At 38.3% G+C, this 20,123-nt stretch overlaps 1 protein-coding gene across 5 annotated transcripts in view; it reads left to right on the forward strand.

Moving 5' to 3' along the window:
• The first annotated feature begins 1,337 nt into the window (after window positions 1-1,337).
• SIK2 (salt inducible kinase 2) overlaps window positions 1,338-20,123 on the forward strand; it is a 127,528-nt gene continuing 108,742 nt past the window's right edge. For 2 of the 5 annotated variants that reach the window (XM_082684286.1, XM_082684289.1), the window contains exon 1: window positions 1,355-1,634. In XM_082684286.1, coding sequence (XP_082540412.1) covers window positions 1,500-1,634 — 135 coding nt within the window. In that variant the 5' untranslated portion in view covers window positions 1,355-1,499. Of the gene's footprint in view, window positions 1,635-20,123 lie in introns of all 5 variants that reach the window. The other 3 variants (XM_082684287.1, XM_082684290.1, XM_082684288.1) reach the window with 2 other exon arrangements.

The raw sequence follows: 20,123 nt of genomic DNA on the forward strand, positions 1-20,123 counted from the left end.
CCGATAGAGATCACAAGTAGGCAGAGCAGCAGGCACACAGAGAGAGGGGGAAGCAGGCTCCCTGCTGAGCAGAGAGCCTTATGCTGGGGGATCCCAGGACCCTGAGATCATGACCCAGCCAAAGGCAGAGGCCCAACCCACTGAGCCACACAGGAGGCCCTATTTATTTAACATTTTAAGAATAAATATGCACTTGTGTATTCCTTTTTGAAATTCATTGTGTTATAGTCCATTCTAATCATTATTCATTGGTGATGTTTCAATTGTCCCAGTTTTGATAACGGGAGGTAGCTTCAAAACCTTGTTGGTTTTGACATGTGCTCCATCACTCTGAAAATCTTGCTTTCCAGCACAACATCTTCATGGGCATTTTGTACTTTCCCTCTTTCTGTCTTCGAATCATTCATTTCTCCAGAGTCTGGTTCCTTTTAATAGAGACTGGCATTTAGAAAGCAAGATGTGGAGGCATATATTTCAAAATATGAAATAACGCTGTTCCTGTTTCCTTGGGCCATAGAATATTGATGTGTGGTCATTTGCAGTCCTGACTCTACCCTCACCATCATGACCCTGGCAATTCCCTTCATTCCTTGGGGTTTGATTCATCATCTGAAAAGAAACTGGATTAGGTAAGTATTTAACCTTTTCAGGGTCACCAACGCGTTTGTGAACCTGATAAAAGATACAGCCCCATATCCCCAGAGACCATCTCCAAGAGGGAAAAATTCGCATTGTAGAGGGGGGTTGAGGCTTTGAAGCCTCTGTGAGGCTCCAGATCCCTGGATTAGTGATCTCCGGTGTCTCTTCAAGCGCTGACGTTCTGGGAGTCTCTAAGCGACCCGTGCTGCTGTCAGAAGATTCCTGAGACATTAAAATGGGAAGGATTTATATAGAAACCAATGAGAAAGGGATACGAAGGAAGGAGTCGGTGAGCGATGCGTTGCTCAACCCCAGCTCTTGGCCGGGGCCGAATTCGCCGGCGCACCGCAGGCACAGGTGAGCGGTTTGGCGGGAAGGCCCTCAGGTAGGCGGAGACCGCCCGGACGAGGGAAGGAGACGGCCAGGTCGCTGCACCCCTCCGTTCCGCCCACCAGGGCTCGCTCTTGCCCTTCGGCTGGGGTGGCCGAGGAACGGGGCGGGCCGGGGGGTGACCCCGCCCCTGGCAGCCGCGAGGCGGTGGCGAACCCGGGGTGCCTGAGTCCGGAAAGAACGCGCCGTCCAGGCCCCTCCCGTCTTCCCTCGCTCCCTCCCTCCCAGCCGCCGACGTCGGCGGTGCTCCGGTCGCCATGGTGACCAATCGCGGCCCGGTCCCGCCCCCGCCTCCCTGCCCCGGCCCCCTGACGTCGGCGCACGTCAGCGGCGGCGCGCGCCTGGCTGGGCCCAGCCGAGCGGGAGGGACCGAGCGGAGGAGCGAGCCGAGCGGCGTCGCCGGAGCCCAGCAGCGCCGCCGGCCCGCCAGCCCGCGCTCCAGTCCGCCGAGTCTGGCAGCGGGGCCCAGCATGGTCATGGCGGATGGCCCGAAGCACTTGCAGCGCGGGCCGGTCCGGGTGGGGTTCTACGACATCGAGGGCACGCTGGGCAAGGGTAACTTCGCCGTGGTGAAGCTGGGGCGGCACCGGATCACCAAGACGGAGGTGCGGCCCGGGGCTCGGCGGGAGCGTCCGGGGCGAGGGTCCGGGAGAGGAGCTGTTGGCCGGGAGGGGCGGCTGCAGCGGGGTTGGGGGGTGGGTTGCTGGGTCTAGCGGAGAGGCTGGGTCTCTGGCTGAGGCGAGGGGCCTGGGACTGTGAGGACCCGGGAGCTGCAGGGGGGTCGGTGAGCGCCGAAGGGCTCGGGGCCCGGTCATCTGGCCCCGAGTGTCGTCCAGCTGGAAACCCGACCGGCCGGGGCTTTGCCTTCTCTACGCCACCCCCGGTGGCCACACGGAATTTCTCCCAGAGCCTCCCACCCGGGCCGTGACCTGATCTATGGCCTCCGCTCCGGAGCCCAAGTTCCGCGTCTTCCCAGCTTTCAGCTGGGGGTGGGGTGGGAGGGGTGGGAGGGGAAGTCTGGGTGCTCCCGGGCCGCGCGAGGAGGATACGTCGCCAGCCCCGGGGAGGGGGCCGCCTGCGCTCGGACTCCGGGACGGGGCATCGCGCGGCCCCCGCGACCGCTGCGCCCCTCCCTGGCCCCTCGGGGAAGGGGCCCCGCGGCCGGGAATGCCCGGACGGCCATTGTCCATCGTCTGTGTCTCCTTTTGCCCGACAGCGTCTCTTGATTTGGTGTCAGGCTAGCTTGATCTCGTGCCTGAGGCATTTCCATCTAATACTCCAGACAATAGAACGGGTTAAAATGGTCATCTCTGCGCTTGCACGGTTGGTGGCTCGGTCTCGCTTTGCTCAGGTGGTCCCCTGACCAGGTGTGCGTTCTGGCGGCGAATGCGCGTTCCTGAAGCCACATCTGGTTCGGCTTCTCTACTCCAAAAGCCCTCAACTGCTTCCTGGCGGTGAAGCCAGCATCCCCCACTCCACTGCACATTCTGATGCACCGTACATATTTTCTCCCAAGTCTCTCTTCTTACCTAACCCGCCCCCCTTCCTTTCACTGCCTCAAGCTGCTCTCCTCAGGGTCTCTATTTTAAGACGTGCAAATTAAATACTTCAGAAAAAATCAGTAGAAACAAAACTATTCTTTGGAATAAAACCTTGTGTTTTTGACGTACTCTACCCTGCCTTCTTGCAGTTGTTCTGGAGTTTCGTCCTTTTTCGGGTTTTTCTTTCCCCTAGTTTTCATCCTATTCAGTTTTTTCCCCCTTATTATTGCAAATGTGTTAGAGTTTGAATATGCTGTAACCTAGGAATGGATTTTCATAATGGCTATGTGAGGTGTAGGACATTTGAAAACTTGAGTGATTTCTGTTGCTGCTGTTCTTGGAAGTTTTGCTTAATGTGAAGGAATCCATTTCCAAAAAGTAGGGGCACATGTCATTGCGTCATCTTCACTTTTTGTTCTCCCCTGCTAATGGTGAGGCATTCCAAATCAGACTTATTTTATAGCATCAGGACCAAGGTTACAAATTTTCTTTCACAAATTTACCTTTGTTCACAATTATACTGAGTTAATAATGTACCTATAGTGAGATTACTTAATCTTGATCTCAGCATTTCTAAAAATGAAGAAATTTATTCCATTCCTCTAAAGAACCATGGCCTAATGCCATGCTGTTTCCCCATAAACTGCATAAAAGAAGGTATTTTTAATGCGTATTTTTATATGAGTCCTTGCTTAATGACTCTAAAAATCAAACAGATTGTGCATTAAAGAAAGCTTCTTACAGAACTTTTGAATATTTTTATGTGGTTGAATTCCAAACCCATTAGTTCATAATTTTTTTTTCTCATAAGCTTTTATCAGTATTGGTCACAAGATTTAATTAATTCAGCTGCTACTTATTAGGCCAAATTTAGGTACTAGGTTATCTATTTAAGAATTGTTTAGGTGAGCTGATACTGAGTGACACTTTCTCTTGAGGTGGACGGTTCAAACCGTCTCTTTTAAACTGATACATCTGGTGAAGCTAGGGGGCACTGTGGAGTAGTACCGTGGTTTGGCCATCAGGTATCAAGATCAATGCATTTGTAATTGAAGGCACAGGTCAGATCACTCTGATCCTACCATACATGTGAGACATGATTTAATCTGAAAGCTAAATTTCTAGTCCGTAGACCCCATTCCCCTTTGCTTTTCAAAAGAAGGTGTCTTTAACATATAAAAAGAAATAATGTTAGTTTAAGATGGGTGAGTGTCCCTGATAATATGGTGTGAGTGGAAATGTTAAAATTGAGAGGAATGAGGGAAATAGCAGGGTAATTAACAAAGAGAAAAGTTCTTGTAGATCTGAAGTTTTGCAGAGTTGCTCTGTGAACTTTCGTGGTAATTTGCATTAAGAATTGTTTAGCAATAGTACCTCTAGAATTATTTCTTTAAGTATACTACTAATGAGGATTTTTAAAGCAGTGCTTATGATCTTCATTCATTGTCTGGATAAGTATTTCAGTCTTCAATGGATACAACTATCCCAAATACTATAAATAAGATGGCTAGTGGAATCCTTAAAGTGTTAATCTTATTTTAAGTTTGCATTGCTGAGCATACAGCAGTATTACAGAGAGAACAATTAAAGTGGTATAAAGAACAATATCAGCTAAATATCATGATTATGCTTCCTACAGAAATTTCCTCAATATAGTGTGTTTAACATCAATGTAAGTTTGTGGTTTTTTTTTTTAAGATTTTATTTATTTATTTGACAGATATCACAGGTAGGCAGAGAGGCAGGCAGAGAGAGAGAGAGAGAGAGAGAGAGAGAGAGAGGAGGAAGCAGGCTCCCTGCAGAGCAGAGAGCCCGATGCAGGGGCTTGATCCCAGGACTCTGGGATCATAACCTGAGCCAAAAACAGAGGATTTAACCCACTGAGCCACCCAGGTGCCCCTAAGTTTGTGTTTTAAAACTTAGAGGTCTTTTTTCCCAAGTTTGAACCCAAGACAAATTATAGGGCTTAGTTTGAACAACTGTGTGGTAAACAACTAGACCCTGTTATTTTTACTTGGCTCTTCTCTGTCTCTTATTCTGAATCACTGAAGAATGATGGATTTTCTACAGAGATTGGGAGATCCAAGACTGTTTGCCTTTTAGGAAAAAAAAATCAGTACACAAAAGGAGATCTTCATTGTGGTCTAATCTATCAAATAGCTTAACATTGTTTAAGAAGTATAATTACATCCTCATCTGAAGCTGTATTCTCATGTTAGATCTCTATATAAATTTTGCACACAAAAGGGAAGGCAGGTGGTGGTAGAATCCAGCTTCCTAATATAATACTTCGGAAAAGCTTTGTAGTGTTGGTTTGTGGTTTATGAATTAGAGTAGCTAATTTTATAAAATTAGCATAATGGGAAAAGAATAATAGCATTTAAACTGTTAAACTATTTTAGGCAATATTGGTTGCTAGTTTGCTATGCTGTGGCTGTCCTTGAGTAGTGTTTTATTTTATCAAAACTGTACTAGCAAAGAATTTCTTCCTTATAGTTGGATGGCTAGTTTTTTGTTGGTTTCTGTCTGTTGAATAAAATTCCGAAAAAGTCATTTGTGCCCATAAGTTGTTTTTGTTTTTGTTTTCTGTTAAAGAATCTTACTATAAAACATGTAAAGAAGAGTGTAGTGCACAAAAAGTACATGGGCATTTCCTCCACCAATGGGAGTAAATCATTCTCATGGCATATTTCCCCCTGGTCTTTTTTTTCATTATTATTTTCCACAGATGAAATCACATGCTGTATACACTTACATATATTACATTTTTTTACACTTATTGTATAGTATATTTTGCTTATTACATATCTTTATAAGGTACAGAACTACCTTATATTACCTTATATTAAAATATATCGGGGCGCCTGGGTGGCTCAGTGGGTTAAAGCCTCTGCCTTGAGCTCAGGTCATGAGCCCAGGGTCCTGGGATCAAGTCCTGCATGGGGCTCTCTGCTCAGCAGGGAGCCTGCTTCCCTTCCTCTCTCTCTGCCTGCGTCTCTTCCTACTTGTGATCTCTGTCTGTCAAATAAATAAATAAAATCTTTAAAAATATATATACATTAAAAATACCTTATATTAAAAAATAGCTGCGTAGTGTTCCACCTTATAAATGAATTCTATCTTACTGAACAATTTTCTTATTACTAAACATTTCCAGTTTTCACGTATAGTAAATAATCTGAATAATATTTGCATATGTAACTGCTGTTTTTTCAAGAGCAGGTGGCAGGCAAGAAGAGGGAGTGGGTTTGGAGGTAAATTCCTAGAAAGGAAGTTGTCAAGTGAGAAGATACTATTGTTGCACTAAAGAATAATGTATATTATCAAACTGATACATTTATTATTGAAAAATTTTAAAGTATAGGTAAATGAAAAAAATTACCCATAAGATCAACACCCCAAGATAACCATTAGTTGTTTTCAGATCTTTTCGGTGACCATCTTATTTTCCTCAATACCAGACCTCTTGCATTGCTTAGCTAAAGAGCATATAAGCATGTGGTCCATAGACTCTTAAAGCTAATTCACAGAGGTTCTGAAAATTACCTTATTAAAATGGCATGTGGTGAGGGGCGCCTCGGTGGCTCAGTCAGTAAATCCTCTGCCTTTAGGTCAGGTCATGATCCCAGGGTTCTGGGATCAAGTGCCATGTCAGGCTTCCTGCTCAACAGGGAGTCTGCTTCTCCCTCTGCCTGACTTTCACCCTGCTTGTGTGTGCGTGCTCTCTCTTTTTTTCTCTCTCTCTCTCTGACAAATAAATCAACTCTTTTAAAAAAATGAAATAAAATGGCATGTTGGTGTTGGGCTACTTACTTATCCTTAAGAGAACCTGGAATGCAGAACTGATAGCGTGGACATTCTGAAGACTGCTTTTGTTCACTGAAAAGCTTTCTGTGTGCATTTTGGGTTTTTAGGTTTAGGCATAATTCTTCACTACCTTAAAATGTTACGTATTTTTAAAGCTTTCCAAATAAAATAGCAAAGTTGCATTCTTAGAGCGAGGAGAGAAACAAAAAATATTATATCCTTATTACAGTGTTTCTTGAGGAGAACTTATTTTTGTAATACATTTGAATTTAATATTTTGCTCTAAAGTTTTAGGACTCCTCAGTAGTCTTGGTATTAATCTTGTGCTCTGAAATATCCCATATTTCAAGAAGCAACTATGTTATGTACAACAGGAGGACTAGTTATCAGATAACTTAGTCACTGTTATTTGTTTCTGGGCCTAAGCATGGTCTTTATAGTGTGTTGATATGAAAATTATATTTGTCATGGATATATGTGTTATATTAGAAACTGTTCTCTACTTTCTTGGCACCCCAGACAAATAATATTTGACAAATTATTCTGCTAAATATTGCTCAAAACGATCTGTTCTTTTAGGGAGTGGCTGGGGACAAACATCCAAAATAAGAGTTGTGTAAATTTTAATATTCTGTAGAAATTTTTAACTTTAACAGAGTTTAATGCGTTCTGATTTTGATTCCACTGGGAAATTCTATCTCAATATCTGGCAGTTAAAGAAACATTTATTTGGAAATAACTGAAACTGGCCTCCTCTCCTGGATTCATATGATGACATTTGACTTATGGGCCACTGGTGAAGGTAGAGTCCGTTTCCTTGGAGCCAACTGGATTCCAGAAATTCACCAGATGACCATTCTTTCCTATTTAGTGTACGTAGCACTTCTTCTATCTTCTGCCACCATATTTTTTGAAGAAAGTTTTTAATTTCTAGGCCCTTATTTAGAACATTTATGGAGAATGCTTTCCCACTCTTCGAGTAGAAATAGCCCCTATATCCAGTTTGAGATTATTGGAAGAATGAAAGACAGTTACAATTTGGGATCAAAAACTCTTCATTTAGAAAATTTTAAAATGTTTTTAAACAGTTAAAGTGATAATTCTTAGATGAATTAGACTGAAAAATGCTAAAATTTGTTTTAACTTCTTCTCTAAGATAAACATAGTACTCATGTGTTTTTTTCCTTCAGTTATAAAAGTATGCTTGTTTATTGTAGATATTATTGAAAAACTCAATAAACATCCTTAATGCCACCATTCAGACCAAGAGATCACCACTATTAATATTTGGTTCATATTTTTTTCATTATTCCCATATATTTTATATGTTAGTAATGAAATTGATGTCATCTATACATGTGTTTTTTTTTTGTTTTTTTTTTTTACTTAATGTGTTACTATTTCCCGGAGTTAAAAAAAAAAAAATTCTGAAGCATCGTTAAATAGCATTCTTACATATGATCGCATTTTATTTCATCAATTTCCTGTTATTGAACATTTAGATTTTTTCTCTTTTGCTGTTTCCCCAAGGTCATATTTAGGAGAGCATAAATATATCTTTATCTTTGTGCATTTAACTGATTATTCTCTGAGGGTAATCCCATGGCGGTGAAATTCTTGGGTCAAGGAATGTGTTCTTACATCTACAATTTACTGCATGAGATGCCAAATTATCCTCTAGAAAAGTCACACCTGTAAATTTTCACCAGGAAGAAATCATTTACCAGGAATATTATTTTTCTAAATATTACCTGTTTGATAGGGGAGAATAATATTTTTTATTTTAATTAACATTTCTGGTTTTACAGTTTTTTGTTTACTTTGAGTGCATGATTTTATAAGATGATTGTTACTTCTTTTGTGAATTTTTTGGTCCTTTGGACCATTTTGGGTTTTTTTGTTTGTTTGTAAGATTTTACTTATTTGAGAGAGAAAGCACAAGCCAGGGGAGGGTCAGAGAAGCATACTTCCCACTAAGCAGGGACCCTAACTTGAGACTCAATCCTGGGATTCTGGGATCAAGACCTGAGCTGAAGGCAGCTGTTTAATGAACTGAGCCACCTAGACACCCTTGGCCCATTTTTAAAATTGAGTTGTTATTTTTGATGATTTGTTTAAATAATTTTTAAGATAGGAGAATATTTTTTAATCATTTCTTTCATAATCGTAATAGTCCTGAGTTCAATTTCTATGTATCTAAGAATGTAATGACATTTATTTTTCTCCGGTCTGTTTTCCTTACCCACCATTGGAAAAGTGAAATAAAATCTTCATGAGGATTTATTGCATTATATAAATTCTTACATTTTTAAAAGTGAATTTTGGGGTGCCTGGGTGGTTCAGTCAGTTAAATGTCTGCCTCTTGATTTTAGCTCAGGTGGTCTGAGATGGAGCCTGAGTCGGTCTTTGTGCTCAGCAGGGAGTCTGCTGGAGATGCTCTTTCCCTTCTCCTCTGCCTCTCGTCTCCCTCGCTCATGCTCTCTCTTTTTCTCTCTCACTCAAGTACATAAATAAAATCTTTTTAAAAAAGAAAGTCAATTTTAAATTGGAAAAAAATTGTAATTTATGTATACTTACAAGAGAACTAGAGCGCTCCCTGTTAGTTTTACTGCTGACTTACACTGCTTTCAGAAACCCTTTCTTTGTGGTCACTCAGTCACATTGACTTGTTGGTCAAATGTTCTGATTCCTCCTATGATTTAATGTATAAGCTTGTAAAGTTCCAAGATTAAACATTTAGCGTTTAATCTTGGAAGATCTGATTGTATGGTAATGCACTTTGGTACTTCAGAAGGACTGTATACAATTAGTATACTAGTGGTAAATAGTGCTGAAGCAAATATTACCTGAGACAGCTGACGTGTTAATCCCTTCGGATTTGTTACTAGAAGTACTGCTCCGGTTGTGTAATTTCCCTTTAAGTCCTCCAAAGCCACTTTTGTCATGGTTTCTTTAAGTGCATGAGATGAATATTTCTTTGATGAGAAGTGAAAAGCAGTTTTTGCTAAATTATCAAAAAGACAGGATAATATTACCACTAAATTGCATTTTGAAAAGTGAAAAAATATCTTTCATCCATCAGCTTAACACTATTTCATTTCTGCTTCTGCATTTAATCCCTTGTTTTCTGTACAAATCTGTACTTTATATATTGTTACTTTTGTATTCATTATTTTTTACTTTGTTGGAAACATTTCTTCTGTGTGTAGTCTTTTCATTAATGTTTACATTTTAGAAAATAATAGAACTTTTATTAGAGAATGTAGAAAATAACATTAGAGAATGTAGAAAATAAAATGAAAATGACTAAAATTTCACAGATGGAGAAGTTGGCATATTTGATAAATACAATAACTTCATTTCATTTTTTGTTTTTCCTATTGGAAAAGTAATTCATGTTCACTGAAGAAAAATTGCACAGAAAAGTATAAAGCAGAAAAATAATTCACAATTTTTTTCCACTCACCAATAACATTTTTGTCATAGTTATATCTAAAGAAAAACTTTGTGCCTCAGTTGTGCTTAACTACTGATTTTTTAATTTAATACTTTAGTCTAAGCAATCCCTTATATTATTAAGAAAAGCTATTCTAATAGCTGTGTAACAGTTACAAATAAGCTTACCATAATTCACATAATTATTTCCCATTTACTGTTTCTATTTTTATATTACAAATAATACTCATTGAATATATTTATAAGTAAGTCTTTACCATCATTTCAGATAATTTCCTTGAAATAATTTCTCAGAAGTAGAGTCCTTAGGCTACATGGGATGGGTGATTTTTTTTTTTCCTTATTGAAGTATAATTAACATACAGTATTCAATTACTTTAAGGTGTACAACATAGTGATTCAGCAGTTCTATACACTACTCAGTACTCATTGCAATAAATGTACTCTTTTGTTTTTAAAAACAAAAAGGTTTTGGAGTATAGTTGATACACAATTCTACACTGTTTTCAAGTGTACAACTTAGCGAATTGGCAAGTTTATACATTTTAGCAGTTAACACAAGCATAGCTATCATCTGGTTGTTATATCATCCCATTATGTTTCTGTTACTAGATCATTGACTGTTTTTGTTATACTTTGCCTTTTATTTCTGTGACTTATTCATTGCATAGCTAGAAGCCTTTATCTCCCTCTCCCCTTCACCCATTTTTCCCAGTGCCCCACCTTCTCCTCTGGCAGCCACCAGTACTCTGTATTTATAGGTCTGATTCTGCTTTTTGTTGTTTATTCATTTGTGTGTAGGTTTTTTTTTTTTTTTTCTTCTAGATTCCACTTATGAATGGAGTCATAGGATATTTGTCTTTCTCAGTTTGACTTATTTCACTTAGCATAGTATCCTCTAGGTCCAACCACATTGTCTGAAATGGCATGATCACATCCTTGTTTGTGCCTGCATAATATTCCTGCTTGTATGTGGGTGTGTATCTGTGTATTGATGGACACTTAGGTTGCTTCCATATCTTGGCTCTTGTAAATAATGCTTCAGAAAACAAATGGCTGCATATATGTTTTTTCAGATTAGTGTTTTGGTTTTCTTTGGGTAAATACCCATTACTGAAATTAATGGATCATATAGTATTTCTGTATTTAATTTTTGAGGCACCCCTATACTCTCACCCACAGTGGCCATGCCAGTTTATAGGCCCACCAACAGTGCACAAAGATATCTTTCTCTAGATCCTCGCCAACATTTGTTATTTCTTGTCTTTTTAATTTCAGCCCTTCCCACTAGTGTAAGGTGATAACTCAGGGTGATTTTGGTTTGCATTTCCCTGATGTTGAGTGATGTTGAGCATCTTTTCATGTGTCTGTTGGCCATCTGGATGTCCTCTTTGGAACAATGTCTCAGGCCTTTGCCCATTTTTTAATTGTTTTGTTGTTGTTGATGAATTGTATGAGTTTTTTAAAATATATTTTGGATCTTAACCCCTGAACAGACATATTATGTGCAAATATCTTCTTCCACTCAGGTTGCCTTTTGGGGTTTTTTGTTGGTTTCCTTTGCTGTGCAAAGTTTTTACTTGGTTTCATACTAATAGTTATTTTTGCTTTTGTTTCTCTTCCAAAGGAGACTTATCTAGGAAAATGTTGCTGTGGCTAATGTCAGAGAAATTACTGCCTGTGCTCTCTTCTGGTTTTTTATGGTTTCGGGTCTCACATTTAGGTCTTTCATCCATTTTGAGGGTTTGTTTTTTTATGTGTATGTAGATGTTAGAAAAGTGATCCAGTTTCGGGCTTTTGCATGTGGCTGTCCAGCCTTCCCAGCGCCATTTGTTGAAAAGACCATCTTTTCACCATGGTATATTCTTGCCTCCTTTGTTGTAGAGTAGTTGACCATATAAACATGGATTTATTTCCAGGCTCTCTGTTCTGTTCTATTCTTTTCGATCTGTGTATCTGTTTTTGTGCAGTACCTTACTGTTTTGATGACTACAGCTTTTGTAGTAGATCTTAAAATTGAGATTATGATACCTCCAGCTTTGTTTTTCAAGATTGCTTTGACTATTTGGGGTCTTTTATTGTTCTATATTAAATTCAGTCCTTTTTTGTTTTAGGTCTGTGGAAAATATTACCGGTATTTTGCTAGGGAGAGCATTGAATCTGTAGATTGCTTTGGGTAATACAAGACATTTTAACAACATTGATTCTTCAATCTAGGAGTATGAAATATCTTTCCATTTGTTTATGCTGTCTTCAGTTTTTCTTTCACTGGTGTTTTATAGTTTTGGGAGTACAGGTCTTTCACCTCCATGGTTAAGTTTATTCCTGGGTATCTTATTCTTTTTGATACAGTTTTAAGTGGGATTGTTTTTCTAATTTCTTCTTCGATTTCACTATTTGTGTATAGAAATACAATATATTTCTATATATTAATTTCATATCCTGTGACTTTACTGAACTCATATCAGTTCTAGTATTTTTTTTTTTTAATGAAGTCTTTAGGGTTTTCTGTATACTGTATGTCATCTGCAAATAGTGAAGTTTTACCTCTTACCAATTTGGATGCCTTTTATTTCTTGTCTGATTGCTATGGCTAGGACTTACAGTACTGTGTTGAGAGTGAACATGCCTGTCCTGTTCCTGATCTTTGAAGAAGAGCTCCTAGTTTTTCACTATTGGGTATGGTGTTAGCTATGGGTTTCTCATATATGGCCTTTAATATGTTGAGGTAGTTCCCTCTAAACCTATTTTGTTGAGAGTTTTTACCATGAATGGATGTTGTACTTGGTCAAATGCTTTTTTTGCAACTATTGAGATGATCAACTGGTTTTTATCCATTCTCTTATTAATATAATGTATCATGTTGGCTGATGAATGTTGAACCACCTTTGCATCTCTAGAATAAATCCCACTTGATTATGGTGAATGATTTTTTAATGTATTATTCAGTTTGATTTACTCATATTTCATTGAATATTTTTATATCTATGTTCAGCAGAGATATTGGCCTTAGTTTTTGTAGGTTTTTTGTTGTTGTTGTTGTTTTGTTTTGTAGTGCCTTTATCTGTTATTGGTATCAGGGTAATGCTGGCCTCTTAGAATGCATTTGGAAGTTTTCCTTCCTATTCTAGTTTTTTGGGATAGTTTGAGAAATAATAGGTATTAACTCTTAACATGTTTGGTAGAATTCATCTGTGACGCCATCTGGTCCTGGACTTTTGTTTATTGGAAGGTTTTTGGTTTTTTGGATGTTTTGTTTTTTTGTTTTTTAACTGATTGAATTTCATTGCTAGTAATCAGTCTGTTAAATATTCTGTTTCTTCTTGATTCAGTTTAGGAAGGTTTTATGTTTTTAGGAATTTATCCATTTCTTCTAGGTTATCTAATTTGTTGGCATAAAACTTTTTATAATAATCTCTTATAATTCTTTGTAGTTCTCTGGTGACGGTTGTTATTTCTCCTTCACTTCTGATTTTATTTGAGTCATCTCTCTCTCTCTCTCTCTTTTTAAGTCTGGCCAAAGGTTTATCAGTTTTGTTTATCTTTCCAAAGAACCAGCTCCTGGTTTTATTTATTCTTTCTATTGTTTTTGTAGTCTTTATTTCATGTATTTATGCTCTGATCTTCATTATTATTATTACTACTACTTCTGGCTTTGGCCTTTGTTCTTTTTCTAGCTCCTTTAGGTGTAAGGTTAGGTTGTTTGAGATTTTTCTTACCTCTTGAGTTAGGCCTGTATTGCTATAATCTTGTCTCTTAGGACAGCTTTTCCTGCATCTGAAAGATTTTAGACCATTGTGTTCTCATTTTCATTTGTCTCTATTTAGTTAATTTACTCTTTGATGTGTTGTCAGACCCAATTATCATTCAGTAGGAGTTTAGTTACCCTCCAAGTATTTGTGTTCTTTTCAGATTTTTTCTTGTGTATGATTTCTGGTTTCATACTGATGTGATTGGAAAAGATGCATGATACGATTTCAGTCTTTTTTAATTTGTTGAGACTTATTTTTTGGCTTAACATGTGATCCCTTCTGGAGAATGTTCCACATGGAATTGAAAAGAGTGTGTATTCCACTGCTTTGGATGAAATGTTCTGAATGTATCTGTTAGATCCATCTGGTCCAATGTGTCATTTAAAGCCACTGTTTCCTTGTTGAATTTCTGTTTGGGTGATCTGTCCATTGATGTGTGTGTTAAAGTCTCTTAGGATTATTGTATTACTATCATTTCTTCATTTATGTCTGTTCATAGTTGCTTTATGTATTTGGCTGCTGCCATAGTTGATGCACAGATATTTACTGTTGAATCTTATTGTTGGATTGTTCCGTTTATGATTATGTAGTGTCCTTCTTTGTCTCTTGTTTATCCATATTATAAAGTCTGTTTTGTCTGATATAAGTATTGCTACCCCACCTTTCTTTTTGCTTCCATTTGCAGGTTAAATGTTTTTTCCATCTCTTCACTTTCGATCTGAATGTGTTTCTAGGTCTGAAGGGAATCTCTGGTAAGCAGCATATAGATGGGTCTTGCTTTTTTTATCCTTTCAGTCACCCTGTGTCTTATGATTGGAGTAATAGTCTGTTTACATTGAAAGTAATTATCACCAGGTAGATACTTACTGTTTTACTTGTTTTACCCTTGTTTTTATAGTTCTTCTCTGTTCCTTTCTTCTTGTCTTGCTCTCTTCTCTATGGTTTCTTTAGTACTACTCTTGGATTCCTTTCTCCTTATTTTTTATATATCCATTATAGGTTTTGATTTATAGTTACCCTTAAATTCATATATAACATCTTAAGCATGTAGCAGTTTATATTAAGTTGATGGTTGCGTAAGTTTGAACCCATTCTAAAAGTCCTAAATTTTTACTCTCTACCCCCTCACACACATGTTCTATATATGATGGCCTACTTTATATCCTCTTATTTTGTGAATTCCTTGACTGATTTATCTGCCAGTCTTTGGGTTGTTTTCAGAGTTAGTTGCACTGTTGTGGCTGTTATCTTGGTGTATACATGGGACAAGATAAGCTCAGGATCCTTCTACTCCGAGATCTTTCCAGAACTCCCTCAGGATGGATGACTATTTTTTTTTTTTTTTTGCCTAATTTTATTTTGAGATTTTTGTTTTTAAGTAATCTCTGCACCCAGTGTGAGTCTCAGACTCACAACCCTGAGATCAGGAGTCACATGCTTTTGCAGCTGAGCCAGACAGGGACCCTGGGATGGGTGATTTTTAAGGTTCTTGATAAAAATTGCCAAAATACCTTTCAGAAAAATCATAACCTATTTTATAGTCATATCAGCGATGTATACAAGTGACCATCTTGTTGAACTTTAGCCCACAAGGCTTTTAATCATTGTAAATATAAGTGGAAAGGGTATTTCTTAATATAATCCACATAACATTATATTAGATATTTTATTATTTTTAATTCACTTTTTCCCATTTTTGAGGTTGAATATTTAGTGTTGCTGCTTTTACATGGGATTTAGTTTGATAACAATCATTCTAGTTTAGATATGTCCTCCGAAGTTCTATGGGAAACCTTCCTTTTGTCTCCTAGCAGATGGAATATAAATTTTTCTGTCTCTACATAAACTCACTAAAGTTTTGTTTTTTTAAAGATACTGCATGCATATGTAGAAATTGGAGAGTTGAAAAATTCAGATGAATAACAAAGAGAAAGGAATCCTTCAATTTCAGAGTCCTTTGCTTGACTTTGTCGTGACCATGCAGATTTTGTCTTTGGTTCAGAACTAAGTAGAAAAGGGATGCAGAGAGTAAGCTCCCAGAAATCTAAGTTCATAGTTATCTTTAAAATGTTGGAACACAACCCTTTTGTTTGTTGGAACTTTCATACACATTGGAAAAACCCCCAAGTGCAGATTTTTCTTGTTGACAAAATTTGTTTTCCAAAATGTGTTCTCTTTGTTCTCACAGATCTATTAAGTTCCTTGAAGGTAGGAATCAGATCTTGTTCATTTTTTATCCTGAGCATAATGCCAGGCACACAACAGGTGCTCAGTAAGGGTGCACATAATAGGCTCTTTGAAAAGGTAGAAAGATTGAACGTGGAGTTTGAAGGCCTGTGGTTTTTCCCAATAATTCACTTGAGCTGTAAGACCTTCTGTAGATTATGTAACATCTTTAGAACTTCTCGAGAACATCATGGATACTCTGCTTGTTCCATTTACTTCACAAAGTTCAGAAATAAATGAGCTAAAATATGTTAAAGTATCTTGTAAAATTACAAAGTACTGTGCAGTTCTGAAAGTCATCATCGTCATATTTCCGGGAAGTACTTGGTAATGAGTCCCATTGTTAAGAAATTACCTGGAAGAATATGCCAGAGACTGCTAGCTGAACATTAAAAATCCATTGTTTCCTATTCTTCCTGGACCTGTCACTGGTCTATCTCTGGGCTTCTCGCATTTAGATGGGGTTATGTGACTGAGTTCTAACTAATGAAGTGAACAAAGATAATATGTACCACTTGAGGGCAAGCCCATAAAAACCTCTTGTGAGACCTTCTCCAAGTTTCCTTCTCCTGTCAGGCTGGAATGGAGACAGCCTTTAGGGTAAACTATGGAAGATTTTAAAGGTAGTAAAACCTTGAGGTGCCTGGGTGGCTTAGAGGGTTAAGCCTCTGCCTTTGGCCTGGATCATGATCTCAGGGTCCTGGGATCGAGTCCTGCATTGGGCTCTCTGCTCAGCTGGGAGCCTGCTTCTCCCTCTCTCTGCCTACTTGTGATATCTCTGTCGAATAAATAAATAAAATCTTTAAAAAAAAAAAAAGACAGTAAAACCTTCATAAACCTCATATGCTTGCATGGAGGCATCTTCACCCGTTCCATTCTATGACATGACCAAAAACTAAACTTCTATTGTGTTTGAATCACTATGCATTTTGTGGTCACTTGCTCATAGCAGTTAGATGAGCCCTAATTTGGTTTTTTTTTCAGGCTTTAACAATTCATTTTTTTCTTATTAGTTTCAGGAGTAGAATTTAGCAATTCATTCCCAGTACTCCTTACATCAAGTGTCCTCCCTCCTTAATGCCCATCCCTTCCCCCACCCAACTCCCCTCCAGCAACCCTGTTTGTTTCCTAGAGTTCAGCGTCTCTTACGATTTGCTTCTGTTTTCATCTTAATTTTATTTTTCCTTCCCTTCTCCTATGCTTATTTGTTTTGTTTCTTAAATTCCACATATCAGTGAAATCATATGATATTTGTCTTTCTCTGACGTATTTCGCTTACCATAATACCTTCTAGTTCTATCCATATTGTTGCAAATGGCAAAATTTCATTCTTTTTGATGGCTGAGCAATATTTCATTGTGTCTGCATGTACATATATATATTTATCTGTATATATATATGTGTGTGTTTGTGTATGTACACACACATATTTAGCCATTCATCTGTTGGTGGACATCTGGGCTCTTTCAGTAGTTTAGCTATTGTGGACATTGCTGCTATAAACATTGGGGTGCAGCTGTCCCTTCAAATCACTGTTTGTATCCTTTGGATAAATACTTTGTAGTGCAAATGCTGGGTTGTAAGGTTACTCTATTTTGAACTTTTTGAGGAACCTCCATACTGCTCTCCAGAGTGGCTGCACCTGTTTGCATTCCCACCAGCAGTGTAAGAGGGTTCCTCTTTTTCCACATCCTTGCCAACATCTATTGTTTCCTAAGTTGATAATTTTAGCCATTTTGACAGGTGTGAGGTGGTATCTCATAATGGTTTTGATTTGTATTTCCCTGATGCCAAGTGATGTTGAGTTTCTTTTTTCACGTGTCTTTTGGTCCATTTGTTTGTCTTTGGAGAAATGGCTGTTCGTTTCTTCTGCCCCTATCTTCACTGGATTTTGTTCTTTAGATGTTGAGTTTGATAGGTTCTTTATAGATTTTGGACTAGCCCTTTATCTGATAAGACATTTGCAAATACCTTCTCCCATCCTGTAGGTTGCCTGTTAGTTTTGTTGACTGTCTCCTCTGCTGTGCAAAAGCTTTTTATCTTGATGAAGTCCCAATAGTTCATTTTTGCCTTAGTTTCTCCTGACTTTGGAGACCTGTCTAACAAGAATTTGCTGTAGCTGAAGTCAAAAAGGTTGCTGCCTATGTTATCCTCTATGATTTTGATGGATTCCTGTCTCACATTTAGGTCTTTCATCCATTTTGAATTTATTTTTGTGTATGGTATTAGAAAGTGGTCCAGTTTCATTCTTCTGCATGTGGCTGTCCAATTTTCCCAGCACCATTTACGGAAGAGACTGTCGTTTTTCCATTGGACATTCTTTCCTGCTTTGTCAAAGATTAGTTGACCAGAGAGTTGAGGGTCCATTTCTGGGCTCTCTATTCTGTTCTATTGATCTGTGTATCTGTGTTTGTGCCAGTACCATTCTTGATGATTACAGCTTAGTAATACTGCTTGAGGTCTGAAATTGTGATGCTTCCAGCTTTGGTTTTCTTTTTCAAAGTTACTTTGGCTATTCAGGATCTTTTCTGGTTCCATACAAATTTTAGGATTGTTTGCTCCAGCTCTTTGAAAAATGTTAATGGTATTTTGATGAACATGGATGCAGAAATTCCCAAGAAGATACTAGCTAATAGGATTCAACAGTACATTAAAAAGATTATTCACCACGACCAAGTGGAATTTATTCCTGGGCTATGAGGGTGCTTCAGCATTTGCAAGTTAGGCTGTGTGATATACCACATTAATAAAAGTCCTAACTATTAGAAGGAGGACGTTAACCCATGCTCCGCTTTTTCTTTAGTGCTTCCCCTTTTCATAATCTTGACAGGCCTTACAAGCAAGGGATAACAGGGTAAAGATATAAGTATCTGCACGCGTGGTCCATATATTTATAAGATAAATTTGAAGAGAATTAGATTTTGTCATTTGAGAATTTTTTGGTTGAGAAAAGTTGAATAATGAGAGTTATGACTTATTAAGGTTTACTTAGATAATTTATGTATCTCGATTTTTCATTGTTTGAGGCCAGGGTTTTAAAAAAGAGTATGAGGTATCTCTTGGCAAAACCTTGCTTTACTTGGAATTTAGTGTCTAAAGTTTTTCTTTAACATTATAGTATTAAAGAGATGATAATCAAGATATTCTTTTTTTATTTATTAATGGGTTCTGATCCATTTCCTTCTAAAAGTGGGGCTTTTTTTGGGTGAGGGGGATATTTATTTATTTATTTATAAAGATTTTATTTATTTGTTTGACAGAGAGAGATCACAAGTAGACAGAGAGGCGGGCAGAGAGAGAGGGGGAAGCAGGCTCCCTGCTAAGCAGAGAGCCTGATGTGGGCTCGATCCCAGGACCCCAGGACTCTGAGATCATGACCTGAGCTGAAGGCAGAGGCTTTAACCCACTGAGCCATCCAGGCGCCCCAAGGGGGATATTTAGACATGCTCCAACAATTGGAGGGCAAGACATTTTCTTCAAAATAAGCATGTCTATGAAACTTCATATTACCTTCCTAAGGAGTATTAGGGAAACTTTAAATATATACTTATCCTCTTATCTGGCAGCTTTTACCTAAAGTAACTGATAATACTGTATCATAAAATTGAGGAGGAGGGGGTCACTTTAAATTTGTTTAAATTTAAATAAATATTGAGGTGGTCCAATAATGTCCTTAATACCAAGTCCAATATTGATCGGTCTCCTTATGTAGCAAAGTTTAGCACCTTTTACTTTCTAGAATATTTTGTTGTTGTTTTTTTTTTTAAAGGTTTTATTTATTTATTTGACAGACAGAGATCACAAGTAGGCAGAGAGGCAGGCAGAGAGAGAGAGAAAGAGGGAAGCAGGCTTCCTGCGGAGCAGAGAGCCCGATGCGGGGCTCGATCCCAGGACCCTGGGATCATGACCCGAGCCGAAGGCAGCAGCCCAAACCACTGAGCCACCCAGGCGCCCCTAGAATATTTTGATTATGGAAATAATATACCATCAAACATAATGAAAATAATTATCACAAAACGTGTGCACTTTACTGTCTAGAGAAGGAACTGCCCCCTTTCTTCTTTGGCAGTAAATTGAATTTTATGCATTATACTTAGTAATTTGATTTCCCCTGGGAAGCTTGAGTTCTTCTCTGGGTTACAGTTAACTCAAATCAGGAAATAAGCTGTGGACCGCAAATTAGAAATACAGATTGGTAAGAAATAAACCTTACAGTAGAGTTTAAAGAGGGAAGAGCAAAGGACAAAGCAGCTATAGGAAAGAAAAAAAAAAACTAATTGTGTAAACAAGAGTCTGAAGAAATTAAGTGAAT

The sequence above is a fragment of the Mustela nivalis genome (genome assembly GCF_964662115.1).
Source record: "Mustela nivalis genome assembly, chromosome: 9".
Classification (NCBI taxonomy): Eukaryota; Metazoa; Chordata; class Mammalia; order Carnivora; family Mustelidae; genus Mustela; species Mustela nivalis.